This window comes from Poecile atricapillus, chromosome 1 (assembly GCF_030490865.1).
Source record: "Poecile atricapillus isolate bPoeAtr1 chromosome 1, bPoeAtr1.hap1, whole genome shotgun sequence".
NCBI lineage: Eukaryota > Metazoa > Chordata > Aves > Passeriformes > Paridae > Poecile > Poecile atricapillus.
Window position 1 is genome coordinate 126,785,006 of NC_081249.1, and position 15,161 is coordinate 126,800,166.

The 15,161-nt window shown below is 52.4% G+C and overlaps 1 protein-coding gene across 6 annotated transcripts in view; it reads right to left on the minus strand.

The window, feature by feature from the left end:
* The window catches only part of MYRF (myelin regulatory factor), a 44,228-nt gene that overhangs the window by 3,362 nt on the left and 25,705 nt on the right, over positions 1–15,161 (minus strand). The window contains exons 8-27 of one of the 6 annotated variants that reach the window (XM_058860955.1): positions 10,707–10,902; positions 10,029–10,105; positions 9,429–9,539; positions 9,065–9,155; positions 8,022–8,222; positions 7,287–7,395; positions 6,778–6,887; positions 6,171–6,331; positions 5,649–5,721; positions 4,992–5,080; positions 4,585–4,653; positions 3,997–4,077; positions 2,773–2,858; positions 2,510–2,671; positions 1,713–1,818; positions 1,540–1,613; positions 1,362–1,449; positions 970–1,044; positions 745–847; positions 160–234 (exon numbers count right to left, since the gene is read on the minus strand). In XM_058860955.1, coding sequence (XP_058716938.1) covers positions 160–234; positions 745–847; positions 970–1,044; positions 1,362–1,449; positions 1,540–1,613; positions 1,713–1,818; positions 2,510–2,671; positions 2,773–2,858; positions 3,997–4,077; positions 4,585–4,653; positions 4,992–5,080; positions 5,649–5,721; positions 6,171–6,331; positions 6,778–6,887; positions 7,287–7,395; positions 8,022–8,222; positions 9,065–9,155; positions 9,429–9,539; positions 10,029–10,105; positions 10,707–10,902 — 2,137 coding nt within the window. Of the gene's footprint in view, positions 1–159; positions 235–744; positions 848–969; positions 1,045–1,361; positions 1,453–1,539; positions 1,819–2,509; positions 2,672–2,772; positions 2,859–3,996; positions 4,078–4,584; positions 4,654–4,991; positions 5,081–5,648; positions 5,722–6,170; positions 6,332–6,777; positions 6,888–7,286; positions 7,396–8,021; positions 8,223–9,064; positions 9,156–9,428; positions 9,540–10,028; positions 10,106–10,706; positions 10,903–15,161 lie in introns of all 6 variants that reach the window. The other 5 variants (XM_058860948.1, XM_058860963.1, XM_058860932.1 and 2 more) reach the window with 5 other exon arrangements.

A 15,161-nucleotide genomic window follows, 5' to 3' on the forward strand; every position in this document is an offset into this window, starting at 1 on the left:
GAATTCTGCCTGGATTACGGGCTGGGGCAGGGACAGATCATCCTCTTACCACCCACAGAACCGTGGGAAGCTCCTGATCCTAAACCTGCATTTCCCAGATTTCATAAATCCCACATTCCCCTCCCTCCATGTGGCCCTGCACAAGCCACGGGCACTCACCGGCTGCGCCACTCGGAAGTGGTAGGAAAACTCGCGGAAGGACAGCATCACCAGAGGCCAGCGGTGCGTGGTGTCCTGGGGAAGGAAGGGCAAGAGCTGGGATGAGATGAGATCAGGGATGTTCTTCAGGCCAGATCTGTGAGGAAATCCACAGCCTCGTGCTGTCAAGTGACCTCCATGGGTGTTTCCTGGAGCACAAGTGGGATGAGGAAGGGCTCTGGGAGCTGGGGGGGCTCAGCCTGGAGAAAAGGAGGCTCCGGGAGAACCTTCTGGCTCAGCATAACTCCCTGACAGGAGAGGGCAGTCAGGTGGGATCAGGTTCTGCTCCCAGGGAACAAAGGACAGGATGAGAGGAAACAGCCTCAAGCTGTGCCAGGGGAGGTTTGAGTTTGATATTAGGGAAAATTCCTTCATGGGAAGTGCTGCCCAGGATAGCAGTGGAGTCCTCATTCCCAGAGGGATTTAAAAGCCGTGTGGATGTGGCACTTGGGGACATGGTGGCCTTGGCAGTGCTAGGGGAATGGTTGGACTTTTCCAGCCTCAGTGATTCCATGTATATTTTGTGAGCTGTCCCCTTCTCCCTACCTGTGCATCTGTGGAGTCAGTGGAGCTGTTCCCACTCACAGCACCCTGGCAGGGATCACTGGAGACAAGGCCACAAAGGGAGATGGACACAGCGGAGGAGGAGCTGGGAAGAGAGGACAGCATGAGAGCCTGGAAGGGGGAACATGTGTCCCTTTCCTACAGAGACACCGCAGCCACATCAGCCACTCCAGGGGCTCCCAAGGGACATAATTCATGGGCACTCACTTCATCTCCAGGGTCAGGTTGGTGTTCACAGCTGTCTGCTGGCTCACAGGGATGCGGTAGCTGAAATTCCCAGTCCTGGGAACACACAGAGAGCATTAGATGGCACCAGGTTGTGGGAAGGCTGGGACAGGACCCAAAACCCGTGGCGGACTGAGAACTTAAGAGGGGAGAACTTCCCAATGTCCCAAGGACGAGCCCACCACCAAACACAACCCCTGAGGGAAAGCTGGGAGCACCAGCTCCTCTCCCCATGGAGCAGCACGTGGTGATGGCATGATGAAACACTCAAAAAAATCTTGGAAAAATTCCCAGATTTTCCTATTTGCTGCTCCCACAGTACTGCTGCCACTGAAGTGCCACCGAGGAGCCACCAGCCAGCCCTTCCTGCTCACCTGCAGGCGTCGGCAGCGGCGCAGTACTGGGAACGGATAGCCAGGTTGATCTCCAGGATCCGGATGGATTGCAGCACCGGGCTTGGCCCTGCTGGGGAGAGAACAGTATGTTTAGGAAGAGCAAATGGTGGAAAATCCCAAGAGTGTAGGCTGGAAGGGAAAGATGGGATCCACGTACCATCCGTGCCGGGCTGTTCCGTGTGGGGCCGCTCGCTCACCGGCTGCCGGAGGCTGCGCTGCTGTCGGGAGTTGCTGCGGGAGAGCGAGAGGTTGGAGATGTACTTGGATTTGCCCTGGATGTGGGAGAAGGGGGAGGAGGGGCTGGCATTGGGGCTGCCGAAGCTCTGAGACCTGTCAGGAGTCTTTGGCCACTTGGTGTAGGAGGTGGATTTCCCGGTGATGCCCCTGGATTTGGCTTTGATATTTGTCACTGGCAGGAGGGAGGGCTGGCTTTGGTCTGTAGAAAAATGGGAGAGAAAGTTGTGCTGAGAGGCAGAGAGAGGCTGGCAGCACTGGGATCACCCTGTCCCCATGTCACCTCCTGATGCTTCCCAGGTTGCCCAGAGAAGCTGTGGCTGCCCCATCCGTGGAAGTGTCCATGGCCAGATTGGAAGGGGCTTGGAGCAACCTGGGATAGTTGGAGGTGTCCCTGCCCATGGCAGGGGTGGAACCAGATGGACTTTGAAGTCCCTTCTGACCCAAAGCATTCCAGGATTCTGTGCTTCCATTCCCTCTGTGCCTGACGGAGCTGGTGATGGAATGAGGAGGGAATGAGGTCAGACCTCAAGGTAGGGCTGCTCAGGTGAGCTGTGCCTGGTGTAGCTTCCCATGACCTTTTGCTGGCAACATAGGAAGTTCCAAGTCCTTTCCAGCCCCCACATCCCCCTGGCAACAGGATCCAAACTGCACCACATGGGCAGAGGATATAAAGGATATATCCAAGGATAAGGATAGAAAGGGTATCATCTCTTAGAGAGCTTCCAAAGGAGTGGAATGAGGATGAAGAGGGATCTGGAGGGGAGAGAGAGCTGGAATTGTTCATCCTGGAGGAGACTGAGGAGACCTCATAAGGAGCAGGGCAGGGGACATGAGGTGACACAAACCTTGGAGATGTCCCAGCATTTCTGGGAATCCAGGCTGGGCCTCACCTGTCCGGTTGGTGGCATGGGCAGGGCTGGTCTCCGAGGGGACAACAGAGGAGATGTCAGTGGGAGCAGCAGAGCAGCACGTGGAAAAACAGGGAGGGCTGAAACAGGCCAGCACACCGTGACTGGGAATGCCAAGGGCTGCTCCATGTGTCTCATCTGGGACTGCAGGGACACAGGAAATAAGTCAAGGTATGGAACAGGAGCAGCACCTGGTGTTCTGCAGCCCTTCCATGAAACCAGAGTCATCCCAATCCATCACCCACCGTGCTCTGGGGGGGTCCTGCGGCTGGCTCCGTTGGATGCGGCCGTGGATCGCACTGTCTGCGTCTTGTCAATGTTCTGGCTTGACCTGGAATGCAGGAAAAGATGCTGGAAACCTCCTGGATGTGGACAATGGGGTCACTTGTAGGTGGGGAGAAAAGCATCTGCAGCAGGAGGATGGGAAGAGGGACATGGAGCAAGTGGAGATGTGGAAGAGAACAGAGTGATCTGGGAAAAGCAGGAGAAAGGCACATGAGCCATGAAGACAGCAAGAAATTCCATAGGGAATCACGTGGCAGTTCCATGTCTGGCAGGGAAAAGTCACAGACGGTTCAGAGGACACCAGCAACCCTCCTGGAACATGCTGGAACAGGGTTTACATGGCAGATTTGACTCCCATCAGGAGTCTCCAGGTGGAATTTTTAGGTGCTTGGGAATCAACAGACTCCAAACTCTCACCATTCCCTAAGGAATGTGCCCCTTATCCCTTGAAGACAGACTGTTCCTCACCTTGCTCCTTAGAAACACACACAATCCACACAACCCCCCCAGTTCATCCCATGGAATTCCAGGTGTTTCACTGCAGCTATCCAAGACCTGAGCTGAGGACACCACAGGCATCTCCTGAGGGTAGGGGAGATGGGAAAGGGAGGGAATCCTTCTCCCAGGTCTGCAGAACAAGGAGCACTTCTGGACACCTGTGTCCATGTCCTACCCATCCCTGAGCATTGCTCCAGGTTTCTGTGGGATTAATGGAGCTTCACTCATTTAGAGGAATTAAAAAAACACTTTGTCATCTCCAAGATTTGTATAATTAGAGGGATTTCTTTTTCAGATGAAAGGAGACTCAATGCCAGTCTCCCAAAGGGAATGTAGGCACAAGCCTCTGGAGGCTTCACCTTCATCCCAGTCTAAATCCAATCCTTATTCCTCATGTTCCTCCACTGCCTCATCCCTTTTCCTTACACAGCATTATCTCACTCCTGCTCTCCCTGAAGGATGCAATTTCTTTATTTAACTTTTAATTAATTGATTTTTCCATCTCCTACTCCTAATTTCCCTTCCCTGACAAGATCCAATAACCCTTCCTCCTGGAATCCCACTGGAACTCTCACATCCCTTTCTCTGTTTTCAGCTTCTTGGTCTTTCGTGGTGCAGGGAAAAGAAAAGAAATCAAGAGAAAGGACAAAGAAATTAAATAATGAAATAATGAAACAGTCACATACCGTGGACACAGAGCGACCGGAATTCCGGGACCCCCATGCCGAAAGAGGGCCAGGAGACAGGCAGTGGGTACAGCAAAGGAGCTACAGGACAGTGCAGGGAAACAGGGAGAACAGGAAAGTGGGAAGATGACCAGGAGGACAGGGAATGAAAGAGGATATGGAAGATAATGGGAAGGAAAGGACAAAAATGGGGAAACCAAAGACAAAGCAGAAGGAAAATGTGTTGGAGGAGAGATGTAAGGAGGAGAGGAGGGAGAAAAATGGGAGAAGGAAAAGAGAGGGAGAAAAAGAGACTCGTTATCAGGTTACACCATCTCCCAAAGCTGATCCAGCCCTGGTGCATCAGTGGGATGAGGCTGTTTTAGTCCAGCTGAGGCATCCAAGGAACATTCAGCACATCCTAACAGGACATTCTCTTTTCCTTCTCTATTCCTCACTTCTTGCTCAATTCAACTGCCATCACACTGGGGTGTGTGGCTGTGCTTGGCAGGGTTTGCAGCTCTGGAATTGTGCTCAGTAATCCCAGTTTCTGTGCTCCAGCCTCTCCCAGGTGACCTCATCCCTCCCAGCGATTCCCAAAATACCCACCCATCGATGTCCACGAGATCCTCCTCGCTGCGCAGGCTCAGTACGTAGAGTGTGGACATGGACACCACACTAGAAAAGAGAGAAGGACAGATAAGGAGGAGCAGGGATCAAGGATACAGCATGGGATCAATCTGCTTCCATGGGATTCCAGCCCAGGAGAGATGGATGCCCCATCCCTGGAAGCACCTGAGGTCAGGTTGGAGCAACCTGGGATAGCAGAAGTTGCCAGCTCATGGCAGGGGACTGGAACCAGATAAACTTCAAGGTCTCTTCCAACCTAAAGCACTCCAGGATTCTCTGGAAGAAGCTGCAGATCCACAGCCCTTTGCTGCACACCCCATGGATGGCCCAGCCCCAAGGGATGAGCTGGAGGGAGCAGATGCAGAAGCCCAGGAGTGGGATCTCACCTGAATGCCATGATGATGACCAGGGCAATGATGGTGCCCTGAAGGAAGCGCTGGCTGATGCAGGCCTGCTCCGGGACAACCGACGGAGACTGCGAGGGAAAAAATCCTGGATCAGCTCAGGACCTCCTGGATCAGCTCAGCTCCCTCACTGCTCCGGTCCTTGCACAGATCTCCCCCAGCCCATCCTGAGCTCTCTTCTTGCCTCCCTGAAAAACCTGACTTCCCCAAGTTTACAAGTCATTTAATGTCTCCATTAGGAGATAGAAAGGAAGATCATGGGAAAACTGAGGTTGGAAAAGCCCTCTAGGATGATGGAGTCCAACCCTTCCTCCAGCACTGCCAAAGCCACCACTAATCTATGTCCCCAAGTGCCACATCCACATGGTTTTTAAATCCCATCAGCAATAGGGACTCCACACCCGCTCCAGTGCCTTACTGCCCTTTCCATGAAGGAATTTTTCCTAATATCCAGCCTAGCTCTTCCCTGGCACAACCTAAGGCCATTTCCTCTTGGATAAGCCAGGGAGGAGAGCCTGATCTCCTGGCTCCAACCTCCTTCCAGGGATTTGTGGACAGTGAGGTTGCCCCTGATCCTCCTTTTCTTCAGGCTGAGCCTTCTCTGCTCCCGGTGCTATTCCTTTGGGATCCATCCCTTACCTTGCTGGCTACTTTGTGGGGTCTCTTTTTGTGGGGCACACTTCCTGCCCGGCTGAACTGGCTCCCAGTTTGGCTGCAAGGAGAAAGGAGAAATGGAGTGGAGCTGGGCAGGAATAGCTCTCCAAACCATTCCCAGGCAAAAATGGGATTTTCTGGGAGGGAAAAGACCTCTCTGTGGTGTGACAGTCACAAACCCTTTTGGTGCTTTGCCCCAAAACTGGCATAGGCAGGGTCAGGATGGAGATTTTGGAAGTATGGGAAGTATAGGAAACTCTTTGCCATGAGAAAGCAACTGACTTTAGGGAAACATGGAAACCATTCCATCCTGGGTGTTGTTGGGTTGGTCCTGTGGGAATTCCAAACTTCCCCAAGCTCAGCTCTTTGAATCCACTCCAGGCCAAGCAAAACCAGCCAACATCCCACTCCTTCCTCATCTCCCTCTTCCCAATCCAAGCTGCCCCTTGGAGGGGGGATTCCCATTCCTGGGATGAAAGGGGACATTCCCTGTGGCTCCATGGGTACCTGAAGGCTCCAGAGCTCACAGTTGACTTCATGCTGTCCAGCCTCTTGAGCTTGGCCAGCTTGTGGCTCCACCTCTCCAGCTCATCGATCCGTGTCTCCAGGTTATCCGTGAGCTTGCACAGCTCCTTCACGGCTCCCACGTTCTCCATGAAGATCCGCTCCTGTCAGGGAATCAGGCCAGCAGGCTGAGGCACACCTGGATCTGGGTGATCCATGAGTGCTGTGGGAGACTGTCCCCTCGACTCCCAGAGCAGAAACCAGGCTGCCACAGGCTGGGAAAGGTCAGGAAACCAGGTGCTCCAGGTTATCCTGACATAAGCACTTTATCTTATCTGGGAAAGGGAGATTAGGACCGGGAGCCTCCCTGCAGGAAGCTGCCAACAAGGAGCCCTTCCCAAGGGAGATGCTGCCAAATTTCACCAGCATCAGGCTGGTTCCTCCCTGCCAGTGTCTGATATCCACCCAGGGCTGCTCCCGACTTCTGGAAGACCAGCTGGCTCTGAAACTCATCTGGGAGCATTTCCCAGGCATCACACTTTCCCTCTTCCACACCCAGCTCCACGATTCCCTCGAGCCAGGTTCCCCAGCCCCCCAGGCTGCCACCAACCTTGTTCACCACCAGGAAGTTCTCCAGGGTTTTCCCATTGGAAAAGACCAAGTCCCCAGTATCTTTCACAGCTTCCGGGAGGATCTCCTTCACTTCCTGAGCAATGACACCTGTGTGGAGGTGGAACAGTGGGATGGGAGCATCCTGCACCCCCTGGACACTCCGGGAGTGACACCAGGGTTGTTCCCAGCTCATTCCAAGCTGTGAAGGGCTCCTTGGAGACCCTGAAGGACAGATGATGGTCAGACAAGGCTGCTCCCCAAATTCTGTGGATAGGGATCATCACCCTACCATAGTGTGCTTGGAGAAACCTTCTCCCTGTGGGAAGTCCCACCTCCTCTCCTGTTCACTAAAGAGGAAATTGCACTAGAGTCCTTAATTTGTGAGATTAAAAGGCCCTTCTTGCCCACCCCACACCTGGGGAGCTGCCCTGGTACAGAGCTCGGTACAGTCCCTGGGAAAGACAGGGAATTCCTCCTGTGTCAGAGGCATATTCCCATGGGATGTACCTGTCTCAGAGGTGCTGTCAATGCCCACTGTGGCTGCAAACTCAGGTTTGTAGCTGTAGTGCACCAGCCTCATCCTGGAGATCCGCTTCAGCTGCTCTGTGGTGTCCACCTGGGACAAAACAGGCACATGGAATTCCCAATGGGATATTGCTCCTCAAATCCCCACCACTCTTCATCCAAGCAGGACAACCCACTATGGCCCATGTGATCTTCTGTGGGAGATCCTGAGCCCTGAACTGTGCTCTGAGCAGCCATAGGGACAAACAATGGGGTTAATGTCCAGGTTGGGACAAGATCCCTGGATGGGGAAATCAGGAGACTGAGTCTTCTTGCAGAACCAGACACAGGAAAGAGACAGCTCCCAGAAATAAGTGACATTATATCCAGCTTTTCTGCACAGGAAAATCCATCTGAGAGGAATTCAGAGCAGATCCAAGCCTCTCACCCAGGCTCTGGCAAGGCCCAGTGTGGTACCTGCCATATTGACCTTTTTTCCACTTGTTTTCCACCTTTTTCCCACTGTTTGCCACTTCTGGCTAGCACTGGAAGAGTCAATATTCCCTAAGACATGGTGGACTGGCTGTGCTTGAGACAGAAAGAATCCTAAGGCACTTCCCATCCACTCTACAGTCATAGGATCATGGAATATCCTGAGTTGGAGGAGACCCACAAGAATCATTTGAGTTCTTCAGACTCCTGGTGACCCCAAGCCCGCCCTGTTTTCCAGGTTCTCACCTCCTGGATGTCCTCTTTCACTCGGGCATCCGAAGGGTGCATCAGGGACCCCATGACCTTCACATTGCCATGGACCACCAGGGCTTCATCCGGGCGGTCCGTGTTGATTCCCACGCGGCCGTGGTGGAAGACAGTGTCTGGGAGCTGCGCCCGCTGCCAGAGCACGTCACTGTCACTCTCAAACTGCCCTGGGTTGGAAGCCTGTGGAGAAACGGGAAAACAGCAACAGACTGAAAGGCAGGGAGGGGAGTGCTGGGAAGCAGAGATGGGGAAGGTTGGCCCTTCCTGCTCCTCTCCTCTCCCTAAAGGAATATCCTTGCTTCCTTCAGCTGTTACCCCCAGCAATCAGTGTTCCAGCCACTCAGGACAGCAGGAAACCAAGTGACATGGATGACACTCCTAAGTCCCAAATTCAGAGCATTCCAGGCTACCTGCAGTTCCCTGAAATCCTGTGCTGGACATCCTGTAAGCTGCCTAATCCATTGTGGACTTCTTGTCTGAGGTCCCTCTTTGGGTTTTACTACCTGTTTTCATGTTTTGGAGCTGAGTGCTCCAGTAAACCCTGGAAGAGCCTGGGAATGGTGCCTTTCTTTTCCTGCTCCTCTGCCTTAGGAAGTGAAAAGGTGATGGTCTGGGAAAGTGCCCAATTTTCCAATTTTTTTTCCCAATTTTTGCATCTTCTTGTTCCTGCTGCAGAGTTCCAACAACACTCTTCCCTCATTCCCAACAGTTCTACTGGACACTGATTCCGTTTGGAGAATGGGATTCCTGTAACAGGTTCTTGAATCAGGTATGGAAAGTCTGTAGCCAGAACCCAAGCATGGACAGGAAAAGCAAGGCAGGGAGAGTCTGGAGGAGGTGGGAAATCACGTTTGGAAAAGACCACTAAGAACATCAAAGCCAACCCATCACCACCATCACATTCACCATTAAACCACAATCCCAGGTGCCACATCCACATATTTTCTGAATGTGGAATGTGGGAATCAGCCCAGGATGGTGCAGCAAAGGAGTGTGGATAGAGGGAGGAGACAGGGATTTACCCGGACGATGATCCGCTCAGAGATGTGAGCTGCCAACGTGTAGTTCTGGTTCTGGGCATGTGCCTGCAGGGCCACCACCAGCATGAAGTACCTGCAGGAGGACACAGCTCAGGGACACAGCCTTTGCTGGGAAGAGGTGGATCACCATCCTCTCCGGATCACTGGGCACTACGGTGGGCTCGCAGCACTCCCTCTCCTTGTGCTGGGTGCCCCCAACCCCTCCCAGAGCAGGGACACCCTTCTAGTGTCCACAATCCAGGCCCTATTCCCACATCCCACTCCATCCACTCTGCCCAACCCAGGGATGGGCAGATCCAAAGGATTCTCAGGATGTTCTGGAGGAGGCCCCCGTGTCCTCTCTCACCTCTGGTCTGGGTTGGGTTTGCCTTTTTTCCTCATGTTGTTGGCCGTGGTCTCGCTGAAGTGCAACCGCCCCACAGTGACCTTGGTGACCTGCTCTGGGGGCAGGTTCACCCTGGAAGGAAAGGAAAACAAAGGAATGAGTGAGAATGGTGGTTATCTGGGAATGGTGTCTCTCTTTTCCCACTCCTCTCCTATCTCTTCCTTCCTTAGGGGGGAAGTACACAGTTTTCCTGCACCTGGAGGCCTTGAACCCACCAACACTCCTCCCTCATTTCCAACTGGACACCGGTCCAATCTTGGGACCTGCAACACATTCTTCAAGCCCTGAGGAACCAGGTATGGAGAAGCTAGAGCCACAACCTGGAGAGGAGGGCTTTCTTGGGAATGGCCTTCTCCTGGCCTGCTCCACCATGGCAGGTCTATGAACTGGGCACAGAGCAGGGTTGGGAATGCAAAGAGAGGAAAACAGGAGAAAAACTGGAGAGAGTGACACCCACACAGTGGAGTGGGAGACCTCCAACTCCACCATTTTCCCACCTTCTCCTGCTGTTGCTTATTCCCTGGAAACACAGGATGTTCATTCCCACACGGACATACTCACGTGACGGGGTTGAAGGGCCGTTTGCTGCGGTCCGACTGCGACTGCTCGATGTTGATGGACTGGTTCAAGGCCTCGAGCTGGAGAGAAGGATTTGGGAATGTGGCAGAGAGCACAGAGACCTTCCCCTTCCCACCTCCTCCTTCCCAGCTCTCTACCCACCCTTCCATGACTGGGTACATGACTTGGTACGGACTTGGAACACCCAGCCTGAGGGTGGGCATTGTCCAAATGTCAAAAAAGTTGAGGGTGGAAGGATCTTCCCGAAGTCCCTTTATCCCTCTGGAGTCAAAGGTGAGTGGGAAGCAATCCTGAAGATAGCCAGACTGAGCCCATCTCAGGGCTTGTATTTCAATGGCCTCTGGGGATGTTTAGACTCCATATTAGGGAAAATTCCTTCATGGAAAGGGTGGTCAGACATTGAAACAGGCTTCCCAGGGCAGTCACCATTCCTAGAGGGATTTAAAAGCTGTGTGGATGTGGCACTTGGGGACATGGATTAATGTCAGCCTTGGTGGTGCTGAGGGAAGGGCTGGACTCCATGATCCTAGAGGGCTTTTCCAACCTAACCAGTTTCATGATTGCGTGATTCCACACATTCCCCTACTACATGAAGAGGTTACCTGTTCCCAGCCCTCTTTTCCCAGCTGGCTTCGCTGTGGTCCCTCAGCTCCTGCTTACCTTCACTCCGTGCAGCTTCAGGTAGAAGCATTCCAAGGGTTTCAGGCCCTCGGGGGTCTTCACGTACTTGGGATCGCCGAGCATTCCGATGTACACAGTGACCTGGAAGTGGTTCTTCTTCTGGCACACGAAGGCATCATCTCCCACAGAGAAGTTGAAGCCCTTGTCGGCATCCACGCGGTACGTGAGCATCGGGCTGGGAAGAGGGAGCAGGTGAGACCAGGAATTTCCCACAGAAACTCTGGATATCCCATCCCTCAAAGTGTTCCATGCCAGGCTGGACAAGGCTTGGAGCAATGTGGGCTAGCAGAAGGTGTTCCTGCCCATGGATCATCACTGGATGATCCATAAGGTGCCTTCCAACTGAAACCATTCTACAGCTCTTCCCATTCAACTGGGAATGAATATGGAGATCCCAGTTCCAAAGTCTGTCCAAAGCCTGGAGCATCCTTTTAATGTGGCTCACTGGGAGAAGCAGCTCAGAGTGACCCACACCTTGTGGCATTCCCAGTGTCACCTTCTACCAGGCTGTACACCCCTGTATTCCAAATTCCTGCTGAAATCACAACCACCTGCTCTGGCTGCTGCGGAAAAGCTTCCAGTCCAGCTCCCAGCGGATAGGTCCGGAGGAGGAGGAGAGGGAGGAGGAGGGGTCCTGGCTGCTCCATGAACACACACCAGCTGGAAAGGTTTAATCTACATCTCCTTAATGGGCTGGTTTCCATGGGAATCAGGAAAATATGTGGCCTTTGCAGTGAGTCCATTTTCCTCACCGTCCATAAAGCCCAGTCCTGTGCCGGTGGGCCCTCGGAAGGGGGGAAGGAGCTGCATCTCATCCCACAGAACACCCAAATCCCATTGTTTTTAATTAAGGAACCAGGGATGAGGTAAACGGGGAGCTCAGCCCAGCCCTGGATCTCAGGCTAAAAACTATGGAGCATTTTCCCCCAAAACCAAACCACTTCTGACCTCCAGACAGACACACAGATTCTCCCTGGAGCTACAGGAGGGGAGCTGGACAGACTGACAGTAAGGAATATGGCAGAACTCTGGAGACCCTGGGAAGCAGACAATAAGGATTCTGCACTGGTATCTCTCCTTTTTTTCTGGAATAAAACCATTCTCCCCCTGCAATCACTTGAGGAGTTCATGTGGATGAGAGCCAGGGGGTGATTCCAGGTTGCCACGAGTGATTCTGGGATGGTCACGACGAATTACTCGCTCCTTACATCCCAGGGAGTCGGGAATGCTGTGCTGTGCTCCAGACACAAACCAGGCGGTGGGAGCAGAGCACTACCTTAGCCCAGAGGCATGAGAGGAATTCCTCAACCTCCTCCCAGCCTCAGCCCTGGATTCTCCATCTGAATATTCCTGACTGGGACATGCAGCTGAAGCTGACCCAAGCACCCTCATCCCAAGGGAGGTGAAGCCATTCCTGGCTGTTTTTATGGCTCCTGAGTGCTCACCAGTCTTCCCACTGTTTTTAACTGGCAGAGCCAAGGAGAGGGAGGGTCTGTGTGAATTTCCAAGCCATGAATGCTTCGCAAACCAGAAAACTGATGGCTGCTAAATGTGTGCTGACAGAGGGGATACAGGCAGGCTCCCCCTCCTCTGCCTTCTGGAAATTCCAGGTCTTCCACAATCCCCTTCCTGAGGCTCCTTTTCACTGATTTTACCATTTTCCCAATGGCTGTGGCTGGTGCATTCCCCAAATCGGGATCCCTGCACTGGGATTGACCAGAGGGAAGAAGCTGCTTTCCATGCTGGCTTTTCCAGGGAGAGTGCAGGGGCCAAAGGGCAAAGTGTCAGGAATAAAAGGTCTGGGGTCAAATGGATTATTTGATCCTGAACATCCCCACTGACAGGGGTGGATTAAGGCAGGATAGAAGGGCAGGATGAGATGAGGTTTTTCCTGATCCCAGTGAGGGTGAGGGGTTGCAAACTTCCCACCAGGAATTGTATGGGGATTTTGCCAAGAGCAGGGCAGCAGAGGGATGCTCATGTTCCCCCATTTCTCCCTCCCTTCCAGGTTTCCTCTTATCTAAACCACTCCTAAAACAAAAACCTAATCCAAAAACGTTCCCTAATTCCATGCAATCCCTGATTTCTTTTGCTTCCAGGACACAAACTCCAGCTGAGCAGCAGGACACTGTCATCTTTCCCACACAGCCCCACCTGTGTGCCCATACTACGTATTCCCTTCAGCTTCCCGGGATACATCCACGATCCATCACCAGCACCCCGTATCACATATCCCAAAACACATCCAGCAGGTCTGGACCACATCCCACTGGTCTCCATTCCCTTGGTGAGATCCAGGATGTGCAGCACAGCCAAGTTCGGAGCTGTTTATCCAGACACTTCTACCAGCCAAAGGGTGCAACCCCCAAACCCCAGGATTAGCCCGCAGAAAACACCAGTTTGCAGGATGGGAAAAGAACAGCACCTTTCCAGTTTCCCAGTTCTAAGGCTCTGGCCTCAGCATGGAGATGTTTCCATGAAGGGCTGCACTATTCCCAGCTGCCTTCCCTCAAACTGGGAGAAGGAGGAGGGAGCTGCAATTTATCGGAGCCCGCTGTCAGGGAGATGAATGGCTCCTTCTCCCAGGAGTAAATTAGGGAATTGCCCGGTTCCAGGCCTCTTCGGCTCCGCTGCTGGAAACAAGCTCATCCCTGGAAAAGTTCACTAAGTCTAAAACCACAAAGTCAGAGCAAAAGGCCAAAAAAAATCTATGTTATCCATAAAATTAATCCAGGGATTTCTCTCTCCTTCAACAACACAGATTCCTTGGCAAAACCTGAGACATGAGCCTGGAATGGAACCTAATCCCTACCCCATCCCCTTATGGAACCTAATTTTTTGTGTGCAAAGGGAGGCAAACATGGAATAGCATTAATTGTATTTTTTGCCCTGTAATCGTTCCCAAAAATCTGGTAAGAACCTGGACAGCTTCCCATGCTCTCCCTCCTTCACCTCCTTCCTGGACTCTTTTCTTAGGATCAAGAGTAGGAAAAATCAGATAATTCAGATGATTCACATTCCTGAGGCCGTGAAAAGGTTTTGGGCACCTGGATCACAGGGAACTCAAACAGCACATCGAGACTGGGGACAGCTTCCAGCAGAAACCAGACTAGGAATGAAGTTCCAAGGCTGCTCCTTGGAAGCTAAATTGGGAGAATAATTATGGATCTGGATATGGATATGGATAAAAGAGCATCTGGATGATGCTCTTTTGCTGAGGACACCCAAAAGCAGAAAGGAAGGAGACAATTCCCAACTGCCAAATTTGAATTAACCAACTTAAAAAATGCCATTATAGGAGCAAGGAAAGATGGACTTTTTTGTGTGTTTCTCATCTGTTATCCTGGGAAAGTGCTGCACCAGGAGAATAAAGGGATATTCCATTTAAAAAGAGATGTGGGTCCACCTTGCACAGGAGCAGGAAGAGTCCCCTGAGGTAAAGTGGAGCTAAAAATTAATTAATCAACCTTTAACCCTTAATTCCGCTCAAATCCAGCGCCACAACAAAGCCCACGTGGTTTCCTCAAATCTCCACGGAGTCACCTCAATGGAATTTATTCCTTACACAACAGGATGACGACCTCAATGCCCCAGGAGTGGGTTTGATCTGGCTTTTACTCTAAACCCTGAAAGCAGGAATTAAGGAAGTGATCCCAAGATCCAAAGAGCAAGGCTGGTTTTGTTCTCCAGCAACTCCTCTGGACTTCTTTCTTCCCAGCAGAAAATACCATGGAGTTTGTCTCTGCCAATCCATCTGGGATCTCTGGAATCGGGATAGAAATGCCTGGAAGTGGCCTGGGACAAGCTGTGATGTGTTTGGGATGGAAAATCATTTTCCCAGAGCAGGAAGCAGTGAGAAGGAAGGCTGGAAAACCAAAGGATAACAGATGATGTGTCCAGACAGGTCAGAGAAGGTGGCAGTAGAATTCCTGCACGTGGAAGAGGGATTTTGGGGGCAGGATCCATGGGAGATGCTCAGCCTTCCCCATCCCACCATCCAGAGGGAGCAAACTGGTGGTGGAGAGCAGGGAAAGGTGCAGGGTGGCTTTGGGGCTGCTGATACTCCTTTATGGAAATGGCTAGGTAAACCAGAAGGAATTGCCTTCCCAAATTATCCCTCTCCTGTTGTGGGGTGGGAAAACAGCCACAGAGTCGAAAAGAGGTAACCAGCTCAAACGGAGAATTCCCTGCCCTGGCACCATGATGAAAGATGGGATAAACACTGGATGAGCAGATTTGTGTGGGAAAGCTGGGACTCTGCCCCCACCCTTGGAGCCCTTGGCTCCCATTCCCAGATCCTGGGTTATCCACAGGCACCGGAGCATTACCTGCTCTGTGTCCCCCACAGGACCCCAGCTGGCTGTGTGGAAAGAGGAGGGGGGAGATTGGGAGGGAACAGAGGGTCCCTGAGAGGTGCCTGGAAGCCATCCCACT